At 36.9% G+C, this 27320-nt stretch overlaps 1 protein-coding gene and 1 long non-coding RNA gene across 12 annotated transcripts in view; one reads left to right on the forward strand and one right to left on the reverse strand.

Moving 5' to 3' along the window:
* Positions 1 to 279: 279 nt before the first annotated feature.
* LOC144313305 (uncharacterized) lies at positions 280 to 1606 on the reverse strand. The gene is made up of 2 exons (XR_013378984.1): positions 1509 to 1606; positions 280 to 505 (listed from the first exon to the last, which is right to left on the reverse strand). It is a non-coding gene; the product is annotated as an uncharacterized LOC144313305 (long non-coding RNA).
* Positions 1460 to 27320, forward strand: part of LOC144313251 (uncharacterized) — a 270639-nt gene continuing 244778 nt past the window's right edge. The window contains exons 1-2 of one of the 11 annotated variants that reach the window (XR_013378969.1): positions 1466 to 2174; positions 14593 to 14673. Coding sequence is in view for 1 of the 11 variants with exons in the window: in XM_077896414.1 (XP_077752540.1) it covers positions 2096 to 2174 (79 nt within the window). In the remaining 10 variants the exon portion in view is untranslated. Of the gene's footprint in view, positions 2175 to 14592; positions 14674 to 27320 lie in introns of all 11 variants that reach the window. The other 10 variants (XR_013378972.1, XR_013378973.1, XR_013378967.1 and 7 more) reach the window with 10 other exon arrangements.

The following is a 27320-nucleotide window of genomic DNA, read 5'->3' on the forward strand; positions in this document are numbered from 1 at the left end:
GGATTTCCACGTTGCTCTGAGTCTGGCCATTTTTCTTACACAGGCACCTCAAAGTTCTGGGATGTCTCAGAGATGTCTTCTAGTTTTTAAATTCTGTGTCTTTACACTGCAGATGACCCACTGCTTTGAAAAGTTGTGATACACTGGTCTCTCTTAAGAACCTATTCTAATACATGAAATTTTGGAAATGAGTTTGATAACTGTGGCCCCATTATAAGATTTTAAATTCTCAGCATCTCTGGGGAATGATGGGAAATTCTATGAAATTTGGTTTAAAAATTTGTTTAGAAGACCAGAGTTTAATATACAAGTGGTAACAGATGTGCCACCCCAAACAAGAACCTGAAAAAGGAACTTAGAAAATGGATAAAGTAGGAATTTGTTCATTGCATTTTAAAGAATGAATGCCCTATTTTATAAAAAGGTCCCCATGGTTCCTTTATGTGCTTGGCTCTCCTGGTGCATTTATGTTTGATTGTAGATCACCAACCACTTGATAAAATGGCTGGGGGAAAAAAGACAAGGAAACATTGGTAAAGGTTTGGGAGCCAATAGTAATTACAAAACAATCAAAAAGGATGACAATGCATTTCTAAATTTAAAATGTGAACTAATGGGAAAATTTCATTTGAATCACTGATTTTTATTTATAGAATTTTGTGAAAGACCCAAGATGCGTTGTTACTTGAATTCATAATGTATTTCACTCATTCATCAACACATAGCTATTGTATGTTTAGTATGTCCAGGCACTGTACAGAGCAATGATGAACAAAAGCAAACAGTTTCTGAGCTCCTGGAGTATGCACTGCAGTGTTTATCAACTTGATTTTGAAGTTTTATGGGACTATAAGATGTGAAATGGTAATGAAGAATAAGTTCTTCTCTTCAAAACTTATTCAAGCATCTCCATGTGATAATTTCTTTGTCTTTTGTAGTGTATCTTCTTTATATATTTTCTGAAATATACTATAATGAATGATTATTACTTTCTGGATTATTTGTAAAAGATAAAGGAAAAAGCTTTTCTTAATTCGACTCTTGGCATATTTATATGAATGTTTTGAGGCTCTAGAAGTGGCAATTATCATAAATATCCCAACTGGCACATTTTATTAGCATGAGCTCACATAATACAGATGAATCAACCTGGCGGTTTTTCCTTTAGCTGTTTGGCCACCATAATAATTGGTTCTATTACAGGTGGATAGTATGATCTTAATTTCCTTGGTAAGCTTGAGTGATTTAATCTCATCAGTGAATTGTGAGTTGAAGATATATTTCAAATTTTTAAATCTCAGCATTTTTGTGAAGATTTTCCTGCCTTATAGATTTAATGAAAGTTACCAATTAAATACTTCAGATACATGTACGTATATACATGTGGAAGTAGTGTTACAACTCCAAACTGTTTATGTAAGCTATCCATAGGAACTGGTTCTAATTCATTTATTTTTACCATGATTACAACTTTTAGTTGAGCAAATATTGAACTTTATTAATCCCACCTGTGTATCCTGCCGGGTAATAAAATGTATTGGCACATGTATTTAAGATTCTTCAGGCTTTGAACAAAAATGTTGCCATGGGAACCTGATTTCATAGCCCATAGTCCTTTGCACAACTACACCTGCCTTATGGTAGAGGTTTCCATGGCAACATTTTTGTTCAGGGAACATAGAACTTGAACAGAATATGCCACGATTCTCTTTTAAAATATATGTGTTGGTAGTTGTGATATTACTATAGTTAATGTGCATATTAGAAATACCAGTGGCTCCGTGGTGGCCAGCAGTGTTGTCCTTTCTCCAGTGAATAGATTCCTATTGAGTTTCATTAGTCACAATGCATCGGATTAGGAAATTAGAGCAATTTCTAGTCTCTTTTCACTGTCTCTCCACCCTCCACTCATTCAACCCTCCTGCTAGAGTATGGTGAAGTAATCCTCCATGGCTAGCATGACCAGAATGATCTTTTGTGATAATGCAGAGCTGTAAGGAAAAGATGTGTAACTAATGTCTGGTCAAGCTCAGCAGGCTTTTTTAAAGGGCAGCATCCATCTTGGGACCCTCTACTGCTACAGAATATTCTACTAATGGTTCTTCAACTTCCTCACACATACTTTACTCCAAAGAAGGTCATGAGCTCCAATAACAAAGTATCACGAAGATGGGGTAAGGATTAGTTTTCCTATTTTTGATCTAATGTCTTCTCTCTTTGTTATATTTACTTTCAGCATAAAAAAGTTGACAACTCCTAAATTAAAAAGACGCAACTACTTTCTTTGCTCGCCATTCATTTGTATCGTATTACATCTATAAGTAAGGCCATGTGGGTATGGCCTTGCAACGGATAATCCAGAGTTATCATTGTTGTGTTATAATGGTTCTCTCAGCTGTTATGTGTGCACTCATCCATCAGGACCAGGCTCTTGTTGTTGCCAGGTCTGCTGGCATGTTGCTGTTTCTTGGCAGTTCTCAAAACATGCAGCAGTGGATTTTGAAGCAGCCTCAGCTGCTGCTCGCGGTATACAAAGGAGCTGAATGAGGGATATTATTAATGCCAATCATCCTCTACCCACAAGGGTATCAAAGGGACTTTTAGAGACCACAGGACTGCTTTCAGCAGAAACCCTAATCAGATCATCTTCCTTGATCAAGGAAAGGAATGTAGGAAAATGAGGTAGGTTAAAGGAATTAGAACAAGTAAATGCATTCTGAATACATTCAGGACAAATTAGCCCTGAGTGCAAATAGACATTGATTTGTCTGATTGAGTGGAAGCATAACTTAGAAGCCCGAGGTCAGGCTTCTGCCAACTTAGGGCCTTGGGAAGTTAAACAAATACAGGGGAGTGTGAAAAACACATTTATTTATAAAGCTGGAGACAAAGAAGGAACAAATAAAGGGACGGAGGAAGGGGAGAAAAGGGGAGAGGCAGAGACAGGGAATGCAGACAGAGTAGAATGATAGACTCAGAGAATCAGTTTAGAAGAAAGCTGTTACAAGGCACAGACAGAAAAACTTTAGATGAGTTGCATCTAGAGGAAAATACAAGAAATGTAGGGGAATGGGTCCTAAATCAGGAGTCAGGCAATCTCTGTCTTCTAACTTACCTATCTATAATCTCGGATTTGTCATCTGAGTTGTCTTTCTGGAAAATACACAGTGACGCCTAAAGGATGAGGCCTGAGCTGAGTCTTTAAAACTCTATGTTCTGTGAACGTGTGTGTGAATGTGGTGGAGAAGGCTCATGGGAAACATTTCTGTCTCTTGAGCAACTACTTCAACTAGACCCAATTTCATTGGCTGAGCACTGTAATGAAATTTCATTTGAAGAAAATGCTGTCTGGATTCAAAAAAGTTTTAAAACTATTGGGACTGCTGATTTCCTAAACCCTGCCCAGCACTAATATTCTATGCTGTGCCCCAATCTCTACTAAGCTAATAAAATGATGGATTTTAACCATTGTTTAACACAGTTATGAGAGCTTTGAGCTCATGGCCATTGCACAATCAATATTTCTTGACTGGAACTGAATTAAATTTCATCCGTTCTGGAAATGGGCCGTGCAGATCCTTTTCCTAAAATGCCAAAGAAATGATTTTAATCAACGGGAAGGCCCATAACACGAAACAAACCACAGCCCTATCCTTGCGAAAAACCACAAAAAAAAAAAATAATAAAAAATAAAAGGAACAACAACAAAACAGAGTTTGGCCACACCTGGGAGATTTTGTGCCTTGGTCACTGAACTTTAAAGTCCAGGCAAGCTGAAGAAAGAAAGATATCGTGACCACAGCAAGAATACACAAAAGAATAGGGGCTTGCCAGGTACACCAGAGGAGTACAGATTAAACCATGAAGTCTTTAGCCTCTTTGTAACATGGAAACAGAGGGAGCTGTGGTCAAAATCTGAAACCTGTGAAGAATATGAATATCATGAACGCAAATTTGTTCATCCAATCCTGGATGGCTATTACAAGGGAACCAACTTTCTTTACAACCTGAGAGAGATGGGTTTAGTCAAAAGGAAGTACTGTTTCTCACAGAAAATACTTTACTAATGGGATTCCTTAACCTTCAGAGTTCAAATAAACTGGACTAAGTGTAAAACTTAAATCGAGTGAGATGAACATAGTAGATTGATTATCTGGGCCCCTGTCTGCAGCAGTGTTCTGTGTGTGATCTGGCAAGTATGTCTGGGAAGGGAAGGAGAAATGTGTGACTCTCAGGACAGAGTCATGGACAGAGTGTGGACAGAGTGTGATGCTACCAAGATAGACCAGTTGTGGTCATCTCATTCTCAAGGAATGAACTTAATGCATGACAGAGTCTTTCTTTACCTGACCTCACAATTATAGAGAAGAAGGAAAGAGGCAAATTCTCCCTTATATTTTTTCTGAAAATTTTGCTTATTTTTAGTAAAATCCAGAGTCCTGTGGTTTCCAAATGTTTCCAGGTGGATGGGGATGGAGATGGGAACACTTCAGGTAAAGGCAGCCTCATGTATTAATGTTCAGAGGCATGAGACGGCCTTGGAGGTTCTCATTCTAAGGAGCAGCAGATGGTTCTCTCCGGGGCAGGCTGTAACTTTGAGCGAGGTGAGCTGTGCCAGAAAAGAGAGAGCAAAATAAGTTTCGTGATTTACATAGATGCCAGATAATGGGAAGACTTGGTTGCTCTGATATAATTGGGTTCATCATTTCACAGGTCATAGGATGCCATTGAAGAGGTTTGAACATGATGTAAATGAAATTTGCATTTGAGAAGGTTGATTCTTTTTTTTTCAAAAACAATTGTGTCATTTATTCTGATTAATATAGGGATCAATAAAGGAAAATATATGAGAAGGTTGATTCTTTTTTTTTTTTTTGAGAAGGTTGATTCTTGAAGGTGGATGGAGAGCGAGTTGCTTGCAAGAGTGAACTCAAAGAGATTTGTTGAGTTATAGGTGATGTGTTCATACAAGAGAGTGGAAAAAAAAAAAAACTAACCTCCACCCCCCACCACCCTAGGGCTTGGATTTACAACACTAGCAAGGGAAATAAAGAACCTAAGTGTGTAGTCTCTTTGTATTCTACTCAGCCCCAATAAACTCTTTCCATTTACACTTCTGTCTCATTAGGTGGAGGAGGATGTTATGAAAGACCGGGGCAGCTTGGTGCATTTTGTTGGCTTGTTTACCACCTGCTTTCATTTGTTCTCCTTTTACTACTTGTTACATTTCATTTGAGTCTTCAAGATAAGGGAAAAGAAAGAAAGGCAAAACATTCTAGTTCCTTAAAAGCAAAGTAACTAATAGGTTATGAATGAGCTGCGTTTATTATTTTTTCAGTAAGCCAGGATTTTCTGTAATGAATTTTGTCAGGGAGATCTAATTAAACTATAATAGCAGTCTCTGAGAATAGTAACAGGAAGCATGTTAAATAGGTTCTTGCTAGGCAGTTTTTTTTTTTTTCTCTATTCTTACCTCTCCTAACCTTTATAATGCACTGTTCTCAAAGGAGTCTACAGTCTACCTACTGGAGAATTATTCCATTACAAAGTTATATACATCTTACCAGTACTAAAGCTTAACCCTCTGGTTTATGTAGGAGAAATACAGTTTCTTGTAGAAATGTAGTAAATTCTCTTTTTTCTGCTGGTGGGAGGATAAAGTTAAAATATCGAGGTCCAACTAAACTTCATCATCTTTAAATAAACAACCATCAGTTGCAAAAGAAGTTGAGGTTGCATACAAACTCATTTGATCTTAAAATAAAATATTTATGTCAAATAAAGACATCAAATGCTCCAAATCTGAGGAAAAAGTAGGTCAAATCATCAAGCTTTAAATGTTCTCCCCATGGGTACAACTACCACACTCACTAATTTTAGAGTTTTAGTTGTAGGTAAATTTGGGCATGTGCGAATGGTGAAGAGCAAGAAAAGAGACTTTTCACCCCAAACCTGCTCAGGCTATTAGCATTCCCTTTGCTCTTGTTCTCCTCTTTTCCTTCCGACATAACATCTTACAGCTTAAGATGAAAAGACTTATTGGATTCTCTGTTGTCAATTGGACAAGCCCTCTCTGGGGCCCTTTCTGTCAAGATGCTCAGATTCCATTTGAATTTAAAACAGACCTGTAGGCTTAGGAAACGTGGCAGCCGTGTGTTCAGGGAAACCGAGAAAAGAGTTATTTTTAAAATATTTTCTAAAGTCTTCATTCCCAAAGCTGGTTGAGGGGAAACTTGGCGGATGGTTCGGAGTGTTTGTAAGCAGCTGACTGCATATGAGTGATCTAGACAGGAATGGTAATCACATCCGACAGCAATTATTGAATGCACACACTGAAAATTTTCAGCCAATTTTTTTTTAATTTAATAGACTAAGACATTTAAGGAATTAGTGATATTTGGGCTGTTGGAGCACGACTCCTTTCTTTGGGTAGAACATTTGGTAGAACACACTTCTTCCTTTATATCAAAGAACAAGGGATGCCTGGGTGGCTCAGCGGTTGAGCCTCTGCCCTCTGCCCAGGGCGTGATCCTGGAGTCCTGGGATGGATTCCCACATCGGACTCCCTTATGCAGCCTGCTTCTCTCTGCCTCTATCTCTTTCTCTGTGTCTCTCATTAATAAATAAATAAAATCTTTTAAAAAAAGAGCCATGATTTTAATCTCTTATTTCACTAAAATCTAAATTATTTCATATCACATTTTTTCAAGAAGTTATATTCTCTCTTTTCTCATTTTAGTGGAATATTAATTGTCTGATTAGTGTCCTAATACCAGAATATTTTAAGTTGAATTGTGTGATATGATAGAAAACTCAAGGAGAGAGAAAATAGTCATGTCAAGGAGAGAAGAAAAATGTAATACATGGGTAAAGCTATAATTGCTGATAAATGCCTGTGGGACTTGTAAAAATAATTTAGATATAAAAGTAAAGTTAATTTTATCATAACATTTTTCTCCCTTTCTTCAGAGAGTTAAATTTTTTTAAATGTCATGCTTATCAGGGGATCCCTGGGTGGATCAGTGGTTTGGTGCTTGCCTTTGGCCCAGGGCGCGATCCTGGAGTCCTGGGATCAAGTCCCACATTGGGCTCCCTGCATGGAGCCTGCTTCTCCCTCTGCCTGTGTCTCTGCCTCTGTCTCTCTGTCTCTCTGTCTCTCTCTCTCTATGTCTATCATTAAATAAATAAATAAATCTTTTTAAAAAATGTAATGCTTACCAAATTGTCTTTTAAGATATTAGGGATAAGAGTGAGTGTTCATATTTAATTTTACCCTTCTTATTATCTAAGCTGATATTTGTCTCTCTCATTGACAGAGCCATAAAAAAGATGTGAATTTCCTTGTCTTTTTATGTGTACTTAACTCCGATTGATTTTTTACTGACAAGAGGGCATTTAGGAGAATTTTCCCAATATTCCACAACATAAAACTGTCCCTGAAATCTGTCTCCTCTCCTGATCGCCAATTCCGTTCATCTCTCTCCTTTCCATTCTTCCATGGGCTGTCTCCATTGGGCTTCATTGTCCCTCCTGGTCTGGAGCTAAGTCACAGCCCACCCCAGACCAAAATCACTCTGCTTCCTGGTCCCTCCAATTATGGTGCTTTTGTGTTTAGCCGGCAGTATAACAAATACTTTTCAGTACCTAATGACTTTATCACAGCAATATCTGTTGCTTCTTTCTCTGTGGCCAGTAATACTGTCCTGTATCACTTTTGTGTTGCACTGTGCATTTAACCCTTAGATTTAACCAAACTCCCAAATCCTAGTCTCTGAAAGACTTTTTCCCAAGAGAAATAAATGGTAGTAAATGTAGTGAGTTAGTCTCTGATTTCAGTTTATTTGATAATTTTTATTCTCAGATAATGTTCTCTTGAATTTTTGTGTGAAAATATCCTTTTTAGAAGTAAAATATTAATAGGGTGCCTGAGTGGCTCAGTTGGTTAAGCATCTGGTTTAGGCTTAGTTCATGATCTCCCATTCCTGGGATTAAGCCCTGTCTTGGGCTCCCTGCTCAGTGGGGAGTTTGCTTCTCCCTTTCTTCTCCTCCCCCCTGCTTGTGTGCTTTCTCTCTCTCTCTCTCAAATAAATAAAATCTTCAAAAAAATTTTAAAAAAGAAATAAAGTGTTAATGATTTTAAATAGCAGGATTGTTGTTTTTAATATTTTTTTTAGAAAAATACCAACTCAGGGGGCACCTGGGTGGCTCAGTTGGTTAAGCTTTGGACTCTTGTTTTAGCTCAGGTCATGGTCTCAAGCTGGTGGGATGGAGCCCTGCCTCAGGCTCCACACTCAGCGGGAAGTCTGCTTTTCTCCCTCTCTGTCTGTCCTGCCCCGTATTATACATGCGCACACTCGCACTCTCTCTCTCCCTCAAATAAATAAATAGATCTTTAAAAATTTTATTACCTTAAAAATAAAACTTGAGATTTTTCTGAATAAGATAAACATACCAACTCAGTGCCTGTCCTCCATCATTTCAAAGAGAAATTCTTAAACAGGTGATGGGTATTAAGGAGGGCACTTGATATGATGAGCACTATGTGTTGTTTGTAAGTGGTGAATCACTAAATTATACTCCTGAAGCTAACATTAACACTGTTTGTTAACTAACTAGAATTTAAATAAAAACTTGAAACATAAAAAAGGAAAAAAAATTGAAATCCTAATGCCTGGGGACCACTAGTTGGCAATCCTTCTCCAGTAGGTTTGGCATGTGTTCCCTTTTGGGAGCTCTTTTAACATCCATTGTATGGCCATTGGCCCCTTAGCCTATGTTGTCCTGCTCTTTATCCTTTTACATATTCTCCTGTATCTGCAGCTGATTTAAAGAAAGCCCCATTAATGCTCACCTCTTCATCTTCATGACACCTAGTTATGATTATAATATTTTCAGCAAATCTCAAGAACATACTTGTTAAATCATTGAGTATTCAGTTATTAAAAATTTGGAGAGCTAAAAAGAAGTCATAGACTTTGGTGGATTAATTTTTATCAAGCAGATTAAGATTACACATTTCAGCCAGTAAAAATAGCAAAGATCATGATAAACTCACTAATGTATACATTAGACTATGTGATTCATGGAAAATTATTGAAAACCACAGTGACTTTAAAAGTCCTACACAGTATTCTACTAAATGCTTAAAGGAAAAAAGAGTAGTTGAGCAGGACTGCATTGTTTGCTAGTGAATTCTGTGACTATAAACTTTATTGTGGTTCTAATGCAGAGTTCTTTTAGCTTCCACATCCAGCATTTAAAATAGTGCCTTTTTGTGTGTGTCTGTATACACACACACACACACATACACACACACATACACACACATATACATACACACATGGTTTTCATAGTCTTTTATTTTTTTAATAGTCTTTTAAAGTCAAATGCTTTTTCTATTTTCTTCAAGTTGTGTCTAGCTATCAGTTTCATTCTTACAAATACTCTTAGTCTATGGAACATATTTTCTGCTGAGTGCTGTGAAATTTAATTCAGAAGTAGTGCTTTATTGATGCTTCGTTTTTGTGACCTTTCCAGTCCTGTGTTGGTGACATATTGGTCCTCTGTCTCCAGTGCTTTGAGAATCTAATAGATAGGATGGAATGGGTCAGATAATGAAAGTCCCTGGTACATTAACTTTCAATTTCATGAATGTCTGAATATTGCAGAGAAGATGAATAGCAGGACTTCCTCTGCTTTTACATTTTAACATTTATAAGCTAGTTAAATTTCTCCTGTATTATCAGCAACAGAGTCCTAGTCTACAATATTAACACATACATTATATTTTGGAACAGAAGTGTTTGAGTTTAAAATAATTTATAAACCACAGAGCAGGCAACTTACTAATGCAGGCTACTAAAAGAGATGAATAAATAGGGGTTTCATTTCAGATGAGTTATAGCATGTGATGTATATGTTGAAAGGGTTCCTTCTTTATTTCTCTTTGTTTTACTGACATGAACAGGGAGTTGGGGTGTCTAGTCAGTCATATGACTGATCTATTATTAGGTGGTTACAATCATCCCCAAAAGCAGTGTTATTGTTTTGTTTTGTTTTTTAGTGTTATTGTTTTGAAGCAGCATTAATCTTCTCTGAAAATGTTATAGCAAGAATAGTCATTTGAAAGAATCTGTTGAAACAGACTAGTCTTTGGGATGAGACTTAAGCCACCCAAGTGATAAGAAATAAATATGGGTCCTGAGTGATTAGGCAAGGACAGGATGAGAAGGCACACAGCTGTTGGGTTGTTGGGGTTCGAGCACTGATATGTGAACTCATTTATATTCCCTTGTGTTATCTTGTAGACATTGCATCATCTGCTGTTGCCTTGCTCCGTTCCCACCACTGTATTTATGGTATCCATTTTTATGAAATATGACAAGAATTAGATAATACAATTTGGCCTTTTGGACTGTGCTTAATAATCCAGCTATGTGGAAAAATGTGTGCTCTCTTGCCATCTAGAAAAACGGTGTTGGGAATCTGAGTTTATGCTGTAAATGGAAAATGTAGCCATTGGTTTGATCCAATGGGAAACTCTGACATGGAAACTTCTCCTTATCTGACTTCTTAAATATGTAATTCAATGTATATAGTAGATGCTTTTATATTTTGACACAGAAATGAAAAGTCAGTCTACATGAAGGTAGGGGGAATATGGAAGTGTGTGATGACTGTGATATTTGGCACTGTTTCATGATCTGGTTTCTTTGAGAAGATGACAGTCTCTTCTGGCTCTGGTTCCATGTTCTCCTATAGTGATATCCATTCTCTCAGAGGAGTCATTTGCCTTCTCAATTCCTGTTTCATTTAAATAATTACTGTTTTTTTTTTTTTTTTTGGTTCATCTCTCCTTTAACCCAATCCATGCAAGCAGCATCCAGGCATAATGATCCTTCTTAGCCCTCACCTTCACCCTTGTAGACCCACCAGGGGGCCTCATCTCTTTTGGCAGAGACTTGGTGGTGTTCTTTGGATTTTCCTACTGTGCCATTACTGAGCCTGTTTACTTTGAGGTCCATTCCTTGATTTCTCCATTTTTTCCCTACTCTGTTCCATTGCACAAGTGGCAGACTCCAGCATGTTATCAGCTGGGTGCTGGCAGGGTTGGGCCAGTGGGAGACGGAGCCCTGGAGTGAGACTGGGAAGATACAGGAAGAAGCTGCAATATTTCTCCCCTGGCCCCTTGCCTCAGGTAAGATCTTCAGTTTCATCACCTCTTTGGATCTAATTCCTTCTGAATAGGTCCTCTAAGTTTCCAGATTTTGCTGGGTGACACAGGCCCCTCTTCTCCATTACCCCACACGTTCCTTCTGTCCCTCTCTCTAAAGATAGCAGTAGCTTCCTGCTACACTTATCTGCAGGTTGTGTTATGGTCTGTGTTTGGCTTCTCAGCTCTCTCATTACCCATGTAAACAAGTCTTGGCATCACATTTACTCTCTTTAAAAACAAAGAATGGTTTCTGTTTTCCTAGTTGGAGCCTGACTAATATACCCACTGACTGTAACTACTTCATATACATTCCCTGCTCCACATTATCCTCAAGGCTAAATTCAAAATTTCTCCTCCAGCTGATCTTTTCAGCCGTATCAAACTAAATATTTCACTTACTGATGGGTTTTTTAACTGGTTAGTGTACAGATTCAGTCTTCCATTCTGATGCTTCTTGCTGAGTGTGCCTGGCTAGAGCTTATCTTCCCACCTCTGGACTTTGAGAGTTCTTGGTACTTATATTAAGCATGTACCAGTGCCACTTTAAGTTCATTATTTAAAAACGTGTCTTCTTGACCCTACTAGATTATAAGATCTTTAAACTCAGTTACTGTATCTTTTCTATGTATACCTCACAGGCCAAGTACAGTATCATGTACACATATGGTGCTCAAAATATTGGTCACATTAGTGAATGACAATTGCTTTCAAACCAAAAAGGAAGTTTATGCAAAAAGACTCCTTTGCTAATAATTTTATCGATTGCCATTTGCTAAGAAGAATCCAGAAGAGAAACAGAGTGAATACTAGAGAGAATTCTTCTAGAATACTAGAATTCTTCTAGAATACTAGAGAGAATTGTACTATGTATACAAAAAGTATACATAGAATTCTTCTTCTAGAATACTAGAGAGAATTGTACTATGCATACAAAAAGTATATACCACAACAGTATACTGATGGACGTCTTGAAAGTGTTAATATACTTTTCCCAGAAACAGACTCACCCTCCAGTTTCACCAAGAGTATAGTATATCCAGTAAGAATTTCTTACATTCTGGTAGTTATTTTATTTCCTTTTATATAAGTGGACCCTCTTGGTTGGTGGTGATCTGCCTAGTGTTCATTCTCCTCTTACTCCTTACTCTGTACATCCACCTCAAAGCTCATGGCTTCTGGGAGAAGGTGGCACTATCCTCAGCTAAGAGGTGGGCACATCTTAGTCTAAACCAGTGAGGACAATTTGATTCTCTTCACCATGGTGATTGGCTCAGATAACCCAGACTTAAGCCAATAAGCTAATGCAATTCCTCTGGCCTGTTAGGACAGAGATTGGCTTAAGAAAGGTATAAGATCCAGTTTAGGTCAAGGAGGCATAGAGGAGAAATCTAAGGACTTCTGAGGAAGTTGCTAGAAGAAATTTTCTGTCCCCTCCTGGATTATAGATATGATGAATAGAACTGCTACAACCATCTTTGCTTCATGATGGAAGCCCACTTGAGGACAAAGTGGCTCTATGGAAAACATAGTGGAGGATGGAAATAAACTGAGCCCTTGGTGACATCACTGAGTGGTTGACTCAGAATTACATCTACCTCTGTACTTTCCTGTTCTATGAGTCTTACCTTTTGCGTAGGTTTGCTTTTGAATGCATTTGAAAATATCTGCACTGATAGAACATGCTGAGAACTAAAATGCTCAGATCCTGAGTCAGTGAAGTCTCTAAACACAGGGGTAAAATTAGACTATCAGAGGATGAGCCAAAGGGACAGAAGTATGCCTCCTCAGTGATCTCAGCTCTCCTTCTTTCTTATTTTCCTTTCTCTTAGTCATTGTCTTTAAGATGCTCACAGTAGAGTAGCCCACTTTCAATATGGGGTAATTAATTCTCAAAATAGCCATGGTGTGAAGCACACATGTATAGGCAGTGCTTGCTCCACTCAATAGATTGAAAAGTGATTTAGGACTCTGTAGTACAGAACATCTTGGAGGAGCAATATGAGTGATTAGAAGCCTTAAACCAATACATTTTGACAAGTGTGGAATAAGAAAACCTCAAAGCTACAGAACTACTGAGGAAAACATGAAATGGCCATTGAAAGATTATGACAAATACAAGAACATAAAAATAGGAAATGGAGGGTTGAGGGTTAGATAAGAACCTGGGGTCAAAATACAACATGGAAAAAAAATAACATGGTTAAGACCTAACCACATGGATCTTAGAATCAGACTGACTTTCACATTCACTTTCGGGCCTAGCCTCTGGACCAAGTGTTCTCGTCTGTAAAGTGGGGATAATAGTCCTGTCCTGTGGCATTATATGAATTTAACGAGAAGTATGTCTTCCTATGGAAGTATGTTCGTAGGCTTTCCTTAAGACATGGACACTGGGAAGAGCCTCCTTCTTCTGTTTTTATTCTTTCTAGTATTATCATTAAGCAGGAGTGGTCAATTCTCATCTTTTCATGCTTTGTTGCAATTTTCCTAAGTCACTTCTGTCCACCTAGTCTGCGAGAATAAGACCTTCCCAACCTTGGATTTGTGCGAGTATCTCTGCGGTGACATATCCCAGAGACTGATGATGGGTAGATGAGATTTCTCTAGGATCAGGGTTGAGGAGTAAACCTTGTTGAAGTAGGACTTGCAAGCCATATTCGCTTGGTATGGATACAAAAAGCAAGCAGCCATCCCTCACATAGCAGCTGAGGCTGTGTCAAAGTACAGGCAAATGGAGCTACAGAGACTCAAATTGCACACAAGAAGTCAGGGCAGCCTCTGAGCTTTTTAATGCCAAAGGCATAACCATTCTGGGACCTAGAATAAATTGCATTGCTTGATATTCCCCTCTAAAATATTTTTGTAGGTAGAAAATGTTTAATTTCCAGAGTGGCTCCAGTGTGACAGCCTTGGAGATACCATTTGTAATTCTTCTGGTTTTGGTGGCTTCCACCTATCAACCCTTGCCCACGCTGCACTCACATGTGTGCCCTTCACTGCTCCAAGCTGAACCTCTGATAAAAGGGACCAAAACTTGTTCTTTTCCCATTGTCTTGAAAGCCTAGTATAGAATCTAGATGAAAGGATATATGTTAAAATATTCCAATTTTACAGAGTCCCATTACTGCCCTGATCAGAGTTTAAAAGGCATCTGTGTCCCAAAACAAATTTTTTTTCACATTTTAAGGTTCCAAGTTTGTAATATGCTTATAGAGAATTTAATACCTATTACACTTCAGTGATTTGTCAGTTTTTAAAGGGTCAAACTTGAATGTGACCTTTATGGCTTGGGAGAAAAAAAGAATAGAAGTGACATTTATAAAATGCATATGATGTGTCAAAGGCACCATTCAGACATTATCTCATTTGTTTCTCAGCATAACCATGTGGGGGAGATGTGACAGCCTCTTTTCAAATGAGGAAACCAGAGCTCGGAAGTATTCAGTAACTTGTCTGAGGTAAACCTGAGACTGTAAGCGAGAGTTTTAATCCAAAGCCCATGCTTTCCCTCTGTATTTGTTCTGGTATTTAATTTTTCTAAGTAGGTGTTCCTTTACATTATGAGATTTAGCATTCATCAGAGGAAATGTCTGTATATGTAAATTCCCTGCACTGATAGACCAGGTGATTATTTATAGCCTGTTGACATTTGCAGAGTTTTCCGCTCACATTTACATTAGCCTGACACCCCCTAGAGAAGGCTGGAAATGTTTTGATGGCATGTCAAAGATTTCTAATATATACTCACTGACTCATTCAATGAACACTCAGAGAGTGCTTACTATATGCAAGGGTAAAAACAAAAAACCTTGCAGGCACAGTTGCCCTGGACATCTACAAGAGCATATATAATTTCTTAAAAAAGTATTCTGGGCAGGGGGACCAAAATGCATGTTTATGGATTGCACAAGGATTTATCTGTGAGAATGAGGTCTATTCCTGGCAACTTGAACAGAGACAATTAGACTTGGGGAAGAGGCCAAGGGACAAAGGCAGAAAAGAGAGAAAAATTCAAGGGAGGAAAAAATGAGTTAAAGAAGCCTGGAAAAAAAAAAAAAAACATTAAAAGCAGAGAGCCCTTAACCTGTAGTAATGGAAGAAAGAAAGATACAGAGTAGAAAACAAGAATTAAGTAGTATCTCTGCTATTTAAGAAGTGTGTGGTCTTACGTGGGCATGTGCTGTCAATCCTTGAAACTCAATCTCCTTACTGATAAAATATAGACAATATGCCTCTCAAATGAGGTAATAACTGTTTAATAAACTGCAGAGTGATGTATAAATGGCAAAATGAGATCATTATTCATATTTTAAGTTTTTTTTGATGATGTGGAAATCTTCGCAGTAAACAGGAGCAAAGGCAAAGTGGAGTGGAGAGACTCCCTGGTTTGCAGCTGAGCAAGGCTCGGGGCATCGAGCGATGAAGAAAGACAGCTTTGCTTGTATATATGTATCAACAGAGGTAAAATAACAGGTGAAAAATTAGGAGTCTGGGTTTCGAACTAGAAAAGCCAAAATGTTTATTCAAATGACATACCACAATTAAAGAGGAATAGGAAAAATTATTTATCTAGGATATGCTTATAGCCAGTCAGTCCTCATCAAAATTTAAGAGACAATTAAATGAGATGGAAATTTGTAGAAGCTTTGGTTTATACATTCTGATTCGTTTTCAGCCTTTTGTTGTCATCTAAAGCAGCATTTCTTGGCATGAGACAAATAGTAATCTAAATTTATTTAAGGTTAGATTATCTTGATTCAATGCCCTGCCATTCAAAGTTGCCTGACTCACCTTTAATAACTCAGAACATCAAAGAAGATTTTCTACCTGAGCCAGCCAACCCCAAAATAAATAAATAAAACCGTGGAAGTTGTTTTGTTTTGACTTAAAGATCAAGTTCAGAGTAGTCTTTGGTAATATTAAATCGGGAAGATTTTGAGTTTGCATTTAATAGAACTCATGTCTCTTTCTCCTGTTCACATTAGTTTGGACCCAAAGGATATTTATTAAACAAAGAACAGCCGAACAAACTAATGTCAAGGGAGGAAATTGGTTTTCCTGCAGTCCAGCCTATTTTTAAATTAGCAGAAGCAAGTGCTAATATGAAACCCTGTGACCAGTAATCACATTTTCCTTTCGCTTTGTTGGAAAATCACAGCAATCCGTATTAGCATTTCACACTAGTTAAGAGAGTGCGGTAAAACAGTCCAAGGAGACTGTTCAGGGTGAGAGCCCGTGAGGGAGAGGTGATTTGGGCAGTGAGGTTTCCCGGGAAAGCAGTTCAGTAGGCAATTTCGTGTGGAAGCTAAAGCCTTTTTTGGACAGCAATTCAAAAATAAAGCACAAAAGACAATGAACATGGCTCCAGACCGAGGCTGGGTTATAGTTTACTCAGGTGCTGACACAAAATCAATATTGCCACCACCTATTGATGATTTATTTCAGTAATTACTCTTGAACCCATAACTAAAATGCTGTCAAAAATAGAACAACCTTGTCCTACTAAATGCTTGTGCTTTTTTCTTTCAGTAGATTAATTTGCATGTAATAATCAAAACGGCACAATTCCCTGATACTGGCCAGTCAGCAATCTATTGAATGCTTTAGAAAACAGGAAAAATTAACAACCACTTGCAAACATCTTTGGCTATGTGACTCAGCATTAGACCCCTCAGGCAGTTATTTTCCTCTTAGTCTGGTTGAGATTATGGGTCTTTAGGATTAAATGTGGAAGTCTGGGGAGGTAACACTCTTTCTGTCCTGGTTCATGGAAACTTCTTAGCCATTGTCCATTACAACCCTCTCCATTGTGTTCCTGTTCCAAGTTGTTAGAACATTACAGACCACTAATTGTGTGAGGGCTCCTGTATGATTTAAGCTGAAAATATCATTCTATAGTGTCTACTGACTGATTAATTCAAAATGGATGGCAGACTTAAGGGTAAAACTACAAAACACTTAGAAAAAAAAAAGAAAATCTTTAGGACTGAGAACTAGGTGAAGAGTTTAGGCTTACCACCAAACACATAATCTCTAAAAGGAAAAATTTATGAATTATATCTTATCAAAATTTAAAAAATTTTGCTCTGTGGAAGTCCTGCGAAGGTAATGAAAGACAACCAAAGACTACAGATAATATGTGTCAATTTCATGTCTGACAAAGGACTTGTGTGGCTAGAGTATATACAGAATTCTCAAATGATTTAATTAAATTAGGGCAAAATATATAACAATAAAATTCATCAAAGACTACATACAGATGGCAAATAAGCACCAGAAAATATGTCCAATATTATTAACCATCAGGGAAATGCATATTAAAACCACAATGAGATGTCACTACACATGTATCAGAATGACTAACAAAATAGTGGTAACCATATGCGCAGAGATGAGAAGAAACTGGATAAGTCATATGTTGCTGGTGGGAATGCAAGTTGTTCAGCACTCTGGAAAATAGTTCAGCAGTCTCATAAAACTAACCATGCACTAACCATACTTAGCAATTTTACTTTTAGACATTTATCTTAGAGAGATGAAAATATATGTTTATACAAGGACCTATGTCAAGCTCATTCTTGAGTACTGGATCGCCCATTAGGGCTTGAACATGAGATTGAAGCCCAAGACCAGCCTGCCTTCTCCCTCTCTTTCTTCTTTCTTCCTTCTTCCTTCCTCCTCTTCTTTTCTTCCATTAAGAAAAGATACCCCTGTTTATTAAACAGATCTATGCATAATTTCTGGGTAAGACTATCTCCACTTCCTTCTAATTCAAGTGCTCTTCTTTCAGAATGAGTTAACTCTAGGTAGGAAATGCATCTGCATGAAATGTAGTGCTCACATTACTGCTCAGCACAAAAAGGGTTGTTTTTTTTTTTCCCCTATCACAAAATTTTAGCAGCCTTGAGAAACGTTTCAAAAAAAAATTTTAAAACAACCTCACTATTACTGTCTTAGCAAAATTACTGACGTCAAGGTTCACCATTTGGTGGCTAAAACACACTCTTAAACACAAAGGATCAACATTAAGATGGTTCTTTTTTGCAAGAAAAGTAAGAGCTCAAAAAGACTATTACTGGACAGTGATATTAGAGCCTTCAGTCTCTTGACCATGGGAGGGATACAGTACTGCCAGTTTTTACAGACTCTATTGTGTTTTACAAATGATAGGTTTTGATGTCTAAAAATTCATTTCTGGAATAGAAAATATGACTGACGAAATCCCACCACAGATGGACTTAGAGGGAAATAAGAAAATCCAACAAGGAGTATCTTCTATTGGAAGAATATTTACACCATAAAACCTACAGCCTTTGTTTCCTCATCTAGAAAATGAAGGGAATATCAAGTTCTAAGTTATTTCCATTACATAATTTCTCAGAATTCTGACGTCAGTGACAGTCCAGGGCCCTACCTTTTGAAGCCCTGTATCTTGGCTCTCTTAAAGTTTTGTGCTAAGGCAGTGATAGCTACCGTGTACTCTGCACGTGTCACATGCCAGACACTATTTTAAGCACTTCACACGCCTTCATTTTTTAAAAGATTTTATTTATTCATTCATTCATTCATTCATTCATTCATGAGAGACAGAGAAGAGGCAGAGGCATGGGGAGCCTGATGTGGAACTACATCCCAGGACCCCGGAATCACAACCTGAGCCAAAGGCAAACATTCAACTACTGAGCCACTCAGATGTCCCAGGCCTTCATTTATATTAAATCCTTGAGGCAACCCGGTGCAGAAGGTCCTAGGATTCTCAAAATTCTCATTTTACATATGAGGAGACTGAGGGTCGTGAGGTCAGCAAACTCAACTAATGTATATGGCTAATAAGTGGTGGAGATAGACTTTGGTCTGAGTAGCTCTAGAACTCAAGTTCTTAACCATGAAACCCTTCTTGCCTATCAAGTTCATACAGATTTGGGCAGCCCAAGTGGCTCAGCGGTTTAGCACTGCCTTCAGCCCAGGGCATGATCCTGGAGACCCGGGATCGAGTCCCACGTCAGGCTCCCTCCATGGAGCTTGCTTCTTCCTCTGCCTGTGTCTCTGCCTCTCTCTCTTTCTCCTCTCTGTGTATTCTAATGAATGAATAGATAAAATCTTAAAAAAAAGTTCATACAGATTTGGCTCAGTAGCATCACACGTCCCCAGAAGCACCCACTGTCCAGCCCCTTTGCTGTGGGCATAGTGTTCCAAACACAAATTCCCACACATCATGAGGACACAGTGTAGACATCAACTGAACAATCTGGTCCACAATTAGATCAGCTACAGCAATTTAACATGAACAAACCATAGTTTCTGTTTTTTAGTCATTGCATTTCTATACAGTACACATCAACGTGCCTAGGTATTTAGGTTTGAATTGTCTTCTCATACACTCAGAAATCTTGCCCAGTTCTGAATCCTTTAAATTGGGGATTGTTAAACTTTTTTTCTATAAAATGCCTGATGATAAATATTTAGACTTTGCAGGCCAAAGAGTCTCTCACAGCTACTCAACTCTGCTGTTGTAAGCTCAAAAAGAGGCCACAGCGGTGGCTCAGTCAAACATGCTTTTGCCTTAGGTCATGATCCCAGGGTCCTGGGATGGAGCCTACCTCAGGCTCTCTGCTTAATGGGGAACCTGCTTCCCCTTCTCCCTCTGTCCCTCCCCCTGCTTGTGCTCTCTCTCTCTTTCTCTGTCAAATAAATAAAATCTTTAAAAAAAAAAAAAAAAAAAGAGGCCATAGTTTTCTGGCTCCTTCTTTAGATAAGATAACTTAAAAATTCTGTGATGGTTACTTAGGCTAAATCAAAGGTATAAAGTCAAAGATAAATTTTCTTGTTCTGATGAATTTTTTTCATAATTCTGCATTTTAATGATCTACCATAAGCTGATGATCCTTAATTAGACAAAAAAACAAACAAACAAACAAACAAACAAACAAAAAAACGACAACAACAACAACAGCAACAACAACAACAAAAAAAAACCAGGAGCTCCTGGTTTGTTTGGACGACCAGAACTCTTGGTTTGACTGAGGTCTGATCTCAGGTTCGTGAGATCAAACCCTGAGTCGGGCTCTGTGCTTAACATGGATTCTGCTTGAGTTTCTCTCTCTCTCTCTCCCCCGACCCCCATCTCTCCTTTTCCCCCTCCCTCTCTCTCCGTCTCCCTTTCTCCCTCCCTCTCTCTTCCTCTCTCTCTTCCCCTCCTCCTAGCTTGCAAGTGCATGCATGCTCGCTCTCAAATAAATAAATCTTTTAAAAAATGAAGCTTTTCCATTTATATCAAAAATAATTTATAAAATTTTGAGGAAAAAATTCACAGGTGCAGTTTACATGTCAGACGTAGTCAGAAAGGCAAAGTGATATTTTATTTTGAGGACATTGTTTTTAAAATGATGTTTTTTCCTATAACTATGAGAATAAACTGACAGTTGCCAGCGGTGGTGGTAGAGGGGTGGGCAAAATGGGTGAAGAGAAGTAGGAGGTAAAGGCTTCCAGTTATAGACTGAATAAATTATGCAAATGAAAGGCACAGCATAGGGAAGACAGTCAATGGTATTGTATAATAGTGATGGATGGGGACAAATGGGAGCTACATTTGTGAGCATAGCAAAATGTACAGAGAAGTTGAATCACTATGTTACACATCTGAAACTCATGTAACATTGTGTGTCAACTATACTCAAAAAAATTTAAAAATACGATGTCTTTTATTTCCTCTGAATATTTCAGAATATCCAAATTTGTCTAGGAGGCATATTTCCACTGTTTGTGCTGTGACTTTTTTTTCTTCTGCTTCTGAAAGAAATATGTACTTTTTTCCTACTAAGGATGGCTCAGACACAAGAGTTTTGATTTACATGGAAGTAATGCTCAAGGCCATATTTTAGTACTATTCGTGTTGTGTTTTGTTGGTACTAAAGCGCTTAATGGATGTTCAGTGCTATGCTTTGTATCTTGATTTAGTACTAATGTTGGATTATTGCTGATCTGTGCAGTTTAGTCTAAATTAGTTCAAGGCAAGCCTCAGTGTGTGAAAGAAACATTCAAAACTCTGTTACTATAGTCTTAAAAGCATGTGCCCAATCATCGTCTCGTAGAGTCCTATCAAAGGACTGTCACAAAGGCTTTTATCCAGGCTGGGGCAAGACTTAGGCTATAGGTATGGAGGGATGGGGGTCAATCTAGACAAAGAGTTAAATAAATATTTGGTATACTGTATAGCATTAGAAGACAATGTCTGAAAGGAAAAAAGACAATGTCTGCATGCAGCTGTATTCTGTTTTCACTTGGGTTCTGGCACACAGTGACAAAGGCATTTGTTTGAAGATAAGAGTGACATACTTTTGGGAAGCTAAGATGTGTAGTGATGAAAATGAGAGAAAGCAAAGTGTTACTCAAGAACAGTCTGATGTGTTTGGCTTCTTTACCATGTCTGCTTTAATAAGTTTGTTTAAACTTGACTTTGCATTCCTTTATTTTGATATAAAAACTCAAAATGGCCAACCGTGTCAATGAATGCTATTTAAATGATTCTGGAATCTTGAGAAAACATATGTATACAAAGCCAGCAGGCTCTCTGGTTTTCTGGCTTTGAAAGGACAATGTGATACAGAGTGTACTTATTATGAGTTAATTAAATGATAACATACCAAGGCAATTTATTATGGACATCAAATAAAGCCTAGTTTTAAAAAATTGTGTGATAAATTTAGAAAATCTAGGACTTGCTAGAGATGAAAATTAACTGGTTTTTAAATTAACCAGCAGAGGCTTATATCTAAAATTAAATTTCTATTATTTTTACTAGAGGAAATAAAATTCCATGTGAGAGCTTTTTTAAAAGGACTCTTTCATTATAGGAGGCTAATATTTCAATGATGGTGTCAAAAATACTGCAGTAACATATTCTCAGTAAGTGGGAACTTTCACCATATCGAGAATAAAAATCACATGTCAGATATCCAATACTAAGTTGTGTGTTATATTGGTTTTAGTTATTATAAGGTTGTTGTGAATCTTACACAATTTAGTTGAATCACCACTCTAACAGGTAAGAATTCTTTAGAAAGTAAAACTTCAAGGTAAAATCCTGTTGATGGAATCATAGTCAATTGTAGAGAATTAGACATGATAATGTTCTGCATCTCCAACTCAATTTTTGCCACCTCTTATTTTTTTCAAAACCAAGCTCCAGGTAATTACTCCCCATCTGCTCTTGGTTCAACACTGCTAGATATTGTTCCAAATACTTCCAATCATAATCAAGAAATTTATATCAGAAGATAATTTCTAAAATTTTGAGAAAGAAGTTCATAGATGCAATTTATGTGTCAGGTGTAATCAGAAAGAGGGAAAATGCTATCTAATTTTGAGGGCATTGTTTTAAAAATGGTATATTTTATTTCCTCTAGATATTTCAGAATATTAGTAAATATTCCAAATTTATCAAGGAGGATCATTTCATTCACTGCTGTGCCGTGATGACTTCTGTTTCTTTTAAAAGAAATACATACTTTTTTTTCTTCTGAGGATGGCTCAGACACAAGGGCTTTGTTTTACTTAGCAGTAATGCTGAAGGCCATATTTTAGTACTATTAATGTTGTGTTGGCATTAAAGCACTTAATGGACATTCATACTTATTTTTTTTTATTTTTTAAAACATATTCACATTTGAGAGAGTTCTGATTGATAATTAAATAAAATCAACTATCTTCTAGCCTGTCTTAGATCTAGGAGTAGATGATCATCCAAAAGACTGCATTGGTTTGGGTATCAAAATAAAATTTAATGAAAAAGAAAATTTTGATTATTGTGTCCCAAAAATTTCACTTTAATATTAGTAAATAAAATGTTGCATGCCCATATTAGGTATTTTTCTGAATCACTGTGTGGCTTTACTCAAATACAATTTACTCTTTAGGACAAAACCCAACAATTTCTTGCAGTGTAAGATATAATTACTGGTAAAAATATAGTTTTCAGGTATTGTAAATCTCCTAAAATAGATCTACCTTTTATATTTATTAGCATTTGTTTGACAAGACCTGAAATTTATAGAAAAAATTTAATAGTTCCTAAATATTCTCAACACTACTTGATCTAAAAATATTCATATGGTATATAGAATGTTCCATCTTATATATATGATGTATCTAGCCCATCCATATACCCAATGTGTTACCCTAACTGTAATACAGTATATGGAGCTTTATTTTTAAAGTCATCACAATAAATAATAGTATCAATAAATATCAATAACCTTTTAAAGTGTGGCCAGTTAATAATATTGACATTTTCTATTCAGACAGGTTGAAAAATATTTGAAGACCTGAAATTATTATGTGATATTTCTTGAGTATCAGTGTATTATATTATGAATATATGCTTAATTTCTTCAGTAGATTCTTGGTACCCATATTTCCAATAATATGATTTTATAATATGATATAAAGAGGAGATGATTAAATCTGGGGGTGTTAGCGCTGACTATATTGGTTATATGCAAACTGCTGCATACTGCAAGTATCAGTTTTTAAAATAATAGTTGAGGCCTGCATTTGAATTGAAATGATACCCATAAAGAGCTGTTTCATAATCTATGTTCATTCTCTTAGTGATTTTATCAGTATGATAAATAACAGAAGAGCAGTACTTTCTGTGAGCAATGAAGATAACCAATTTCTTAAATTAAAAATGTGGATAAGGAGATAGGCAAAGAAATATTATCTTCCCCTCCTGAACCAACACACCTCTCTTTTCTGTTGAGTCTTGTGTCCTCTCCATCCCGTCATCCATTTATTCGTGTTAAATTATATCCTAACTCTTAAGTAACTTGTTAGAAACAGTTAAAAGCACAAGTCACAATGTTCACATTTATTTCTCATGGGCCCGTAAAACATCCTACCATCTTTCTCATCTCCTTCTTTGTTAAAAAGAAGTAACTCACTTGTGGTTCACAGGTCTAGAATCAGTAAGAAAGAAACCAAACTACCGTTAAACCTAAGGTTTCATTCAAAGTTTCTTAGACTGTACTAACTCTCATGTCTCCTTCAGTTTCCTTTTTTTAAAGTTTATTTTTAGTTTAATTTGAGTTTAAATTTTAACATACAGGGCAATATTGGTTTCTGGAGTAGAATTCAGTGATTCATCACTTACATACAACACCCAGTGCTCATCATAACAAGTGCCCTCCTTGGAGTGCCATTGCCCATTTACCAGCTTCCTCTACCCCTCCAGTAACCCTCAGTTTGTTCTCTATCACTAAGAGTCTCTAATAGCTTGTTTCTCACACTCCTTTTATTCTTTTCCCCATTCCAATGTGTTTATCTATTTTCTTCCTTAAATTCCACACACAAATGAAATAATATGGTATTTATCTTTCTCTGACTGACTTATTTCACTTAGCATAATACTTTAGCTCTATCCGTGTCATTGCAGATAGCAAGATTTCCTGCTTCTTGATAGCTGAGTAATATTTCATTGTATATATAATACCACATCTTCTCTATCCATTCATCAGTCAGTGGACCATAGTATGGTTGCTTTTGATAATGCTGCTATAAACATTGGGGTGCATGTATCCCTTTGAATCTGTATTTTTGCATCCTTTGGGTAAATATCTAGTAATGCAATTGCTAGATCATAGGGTAGTTCTATATTTAATAATTTGAGGAATCTCCATACTGTTTTCAAGAGTGGCTGCATAGGTTTTCATTCCCACCGGCAGTGCAAGACGGTTCCCCTTTCTTCACATCCTCACCAAAACCTGTTGTTTCTTGTGTTGTTAATTTTAGTCATCCTGACAGGTGTGAAATGGTACCTCATTGTGGTTTTGATCTGTATTTCCCTGATGATGAATGATGTTGAGCATCTTTTCATGTGTCTGTCAGCCATCTGGATGTCTTTTTTGGAGAAGTGTCTATTCTTCTGTCCATTTCTTAACTGGATTATTTGTTTTTTTAGTGTTGAGCTTGATGAGTTGTTTGTAGATTTTGAATTCTATCCTTCAATTTCTTTCTAAAGAATGAACAAATTTGAAGCCATGATCTGTGACAGGTCAAATCTCTTCAAGCCAACCAGGTGTATCAATGGCCTGGTACAGCAAATTTCTCTCATGGCCTCTTTCCTTGAAGTTCTAGTAATAGGACTGTCACTTGGGTCCCTGACACAGGAACTGTAAGAAAGAACTACTTCACAAGGAAGCCAAGGCCAAGCACTTTGAATGATGTAGAGTGATAACACATCCCTTGTCAGTTGCCTCTGGCTCCTTTGAAAGTGAAATCCCAGAACAAAAGCCTGTGAGCTACAACAAAAGACTAAATAAATATCAAGCTGAGGCACCTCAGGGATAATTTTCACACACCACCAAATCAGTAAACCTGTTAAGTATATCCCTGATCTATGTTATATTTTTCTAGCATGGTAAATCTCATACTTTTTTATATTTACTAGCATTTGTTTTACAAAGGGCTGAAATTTATAGAAAAATTTAATAGCAACTTTACAGTTCCCAAATATTCCTAAAATTACTTGATCTACAAATATTTGTTTATATGACACATAGAATGTTCGTATAAATACAGCAATAGCGAATACCACATTTTCAAAGGATTGTTAAAGTAATAGAAAGCAAAGATCTAAAATATATATATTTATTTCCATAATACATTTTTTGTCATTAGGTAAATAACTTTTTGAAGAACATGAGAAAAGAAATTTTTTTATACATCAATTAACAAATCCTTCCAAAAGCCTCATTCATTAATTTTCTAGAAAAGAAAATTTTGCTTCCTAAGCTATTTATCTTAATGACTCTGATCTTTTAGTTAATGCTACATGTGGATAAAGTGCTTTATCATTGTTAATGAATTTTCCATGTAATAATGCCTTTAAGTTGAATAAATAACATTATCCTATTACCATTAACAGCCCTTACTGTCAAAAATGAACAGTATGAGTATATATATCAAAACTATTTTACATGTTCTTAAGATACATTCCATTTTTGCCTTTTATTTGCCCTCATTTAAATAGATTTGTTACCTGAAAATATTTAAGGGACCTACTGTGCACCAGAATATTCTGCTATAACTGATCCATACACTGGTATTTTTTTTTAAATCTCTCCAAGTGATTCTAATATGTAGTCTCAGTTGTAAATCACTTTTCAGGAAGCCTTGAGTCTGGGGAAAGCTAAGAGGGTCTCACAGAAAAGGTTGACATTTGAGATAGACCTAAAGGTAGAGAAGGAATTTCCCAGGCGTGGAGGAATGGAGGGAACTGTATGAGAAGAGATGAGGATGCTTGACAGGCAAGCAGTCTTGGCGAGAACAGACCATCTGCTTTGGGGAGATGGAAAAGAAAGTGACCAGAGAAGACCAGAAGGAGTGGTTAGTACTACAAAGAAAAAAAGACTTCCGAACTATATCGAGTTGTTGTGTTTTACTCAACTGGAACCACTCCATCGACCACATATGGAGAACCACTGAACCTTAATATTTTTAAGTAGTAAATATGGTACAAGCTCACCTTTGTTTAAGAATCTGCAGCATCAAAGATGCACCAAAGTGTGAGAACTTTGAAATTGGCAGGGGTTTATATATAACTTCTTATGCAACATTTTTAATTGTTATCAGTGATGACTACAAATATGTAAATTCTGTGCTCAGTAGATGAAAATAATATCCTTGATTCATAAGAATTGTAACAAATAATGTATTGGTACTCAAGAAGAGGAGAATTAAAATACAACAAACATAACATTTAGTACCAAGTGTTCGTTTAAAAAATATTTCAATATTTGCTCAATAGCTTTGAATCAATCAACTAATCAGTAAATGCACCTGCTGTCAAAACCATGGAAGAAATATTTTGCTTAGAGACAAGATTTGGGACAAGAACAAGAACACTGTTGAACAGTTGCTTTGTTTTTTAAATAATACTAATTATCAGAGACTGATAGAGATGCAGGTTTTGGTGGAGGGAGTGGGGGAGAAATCAACCTCACCAATTGCAGTGCATTTGGGTGTTTTTAACCCTTAAAGAATTCTGCACTTTACGTTACTTGAGGCTGACTTGCAAATTAAAGTTTTAAAGTAACCCTTTTTTTCC

The sequence above is a fragment of the Canis aureus genome, chromosome 1, assembly GCF_053574225.1.
Source record: "Canis aureus isolate CA01 chromosome 1, VMU_Caureus_v.1.0, whole genome shotgun sequence".
Lineage (NCBI taxonomy): Eukaryota > Metazoa > Chordata > Mammalia > Carnivora > Canidae > Canis > Canis aureus.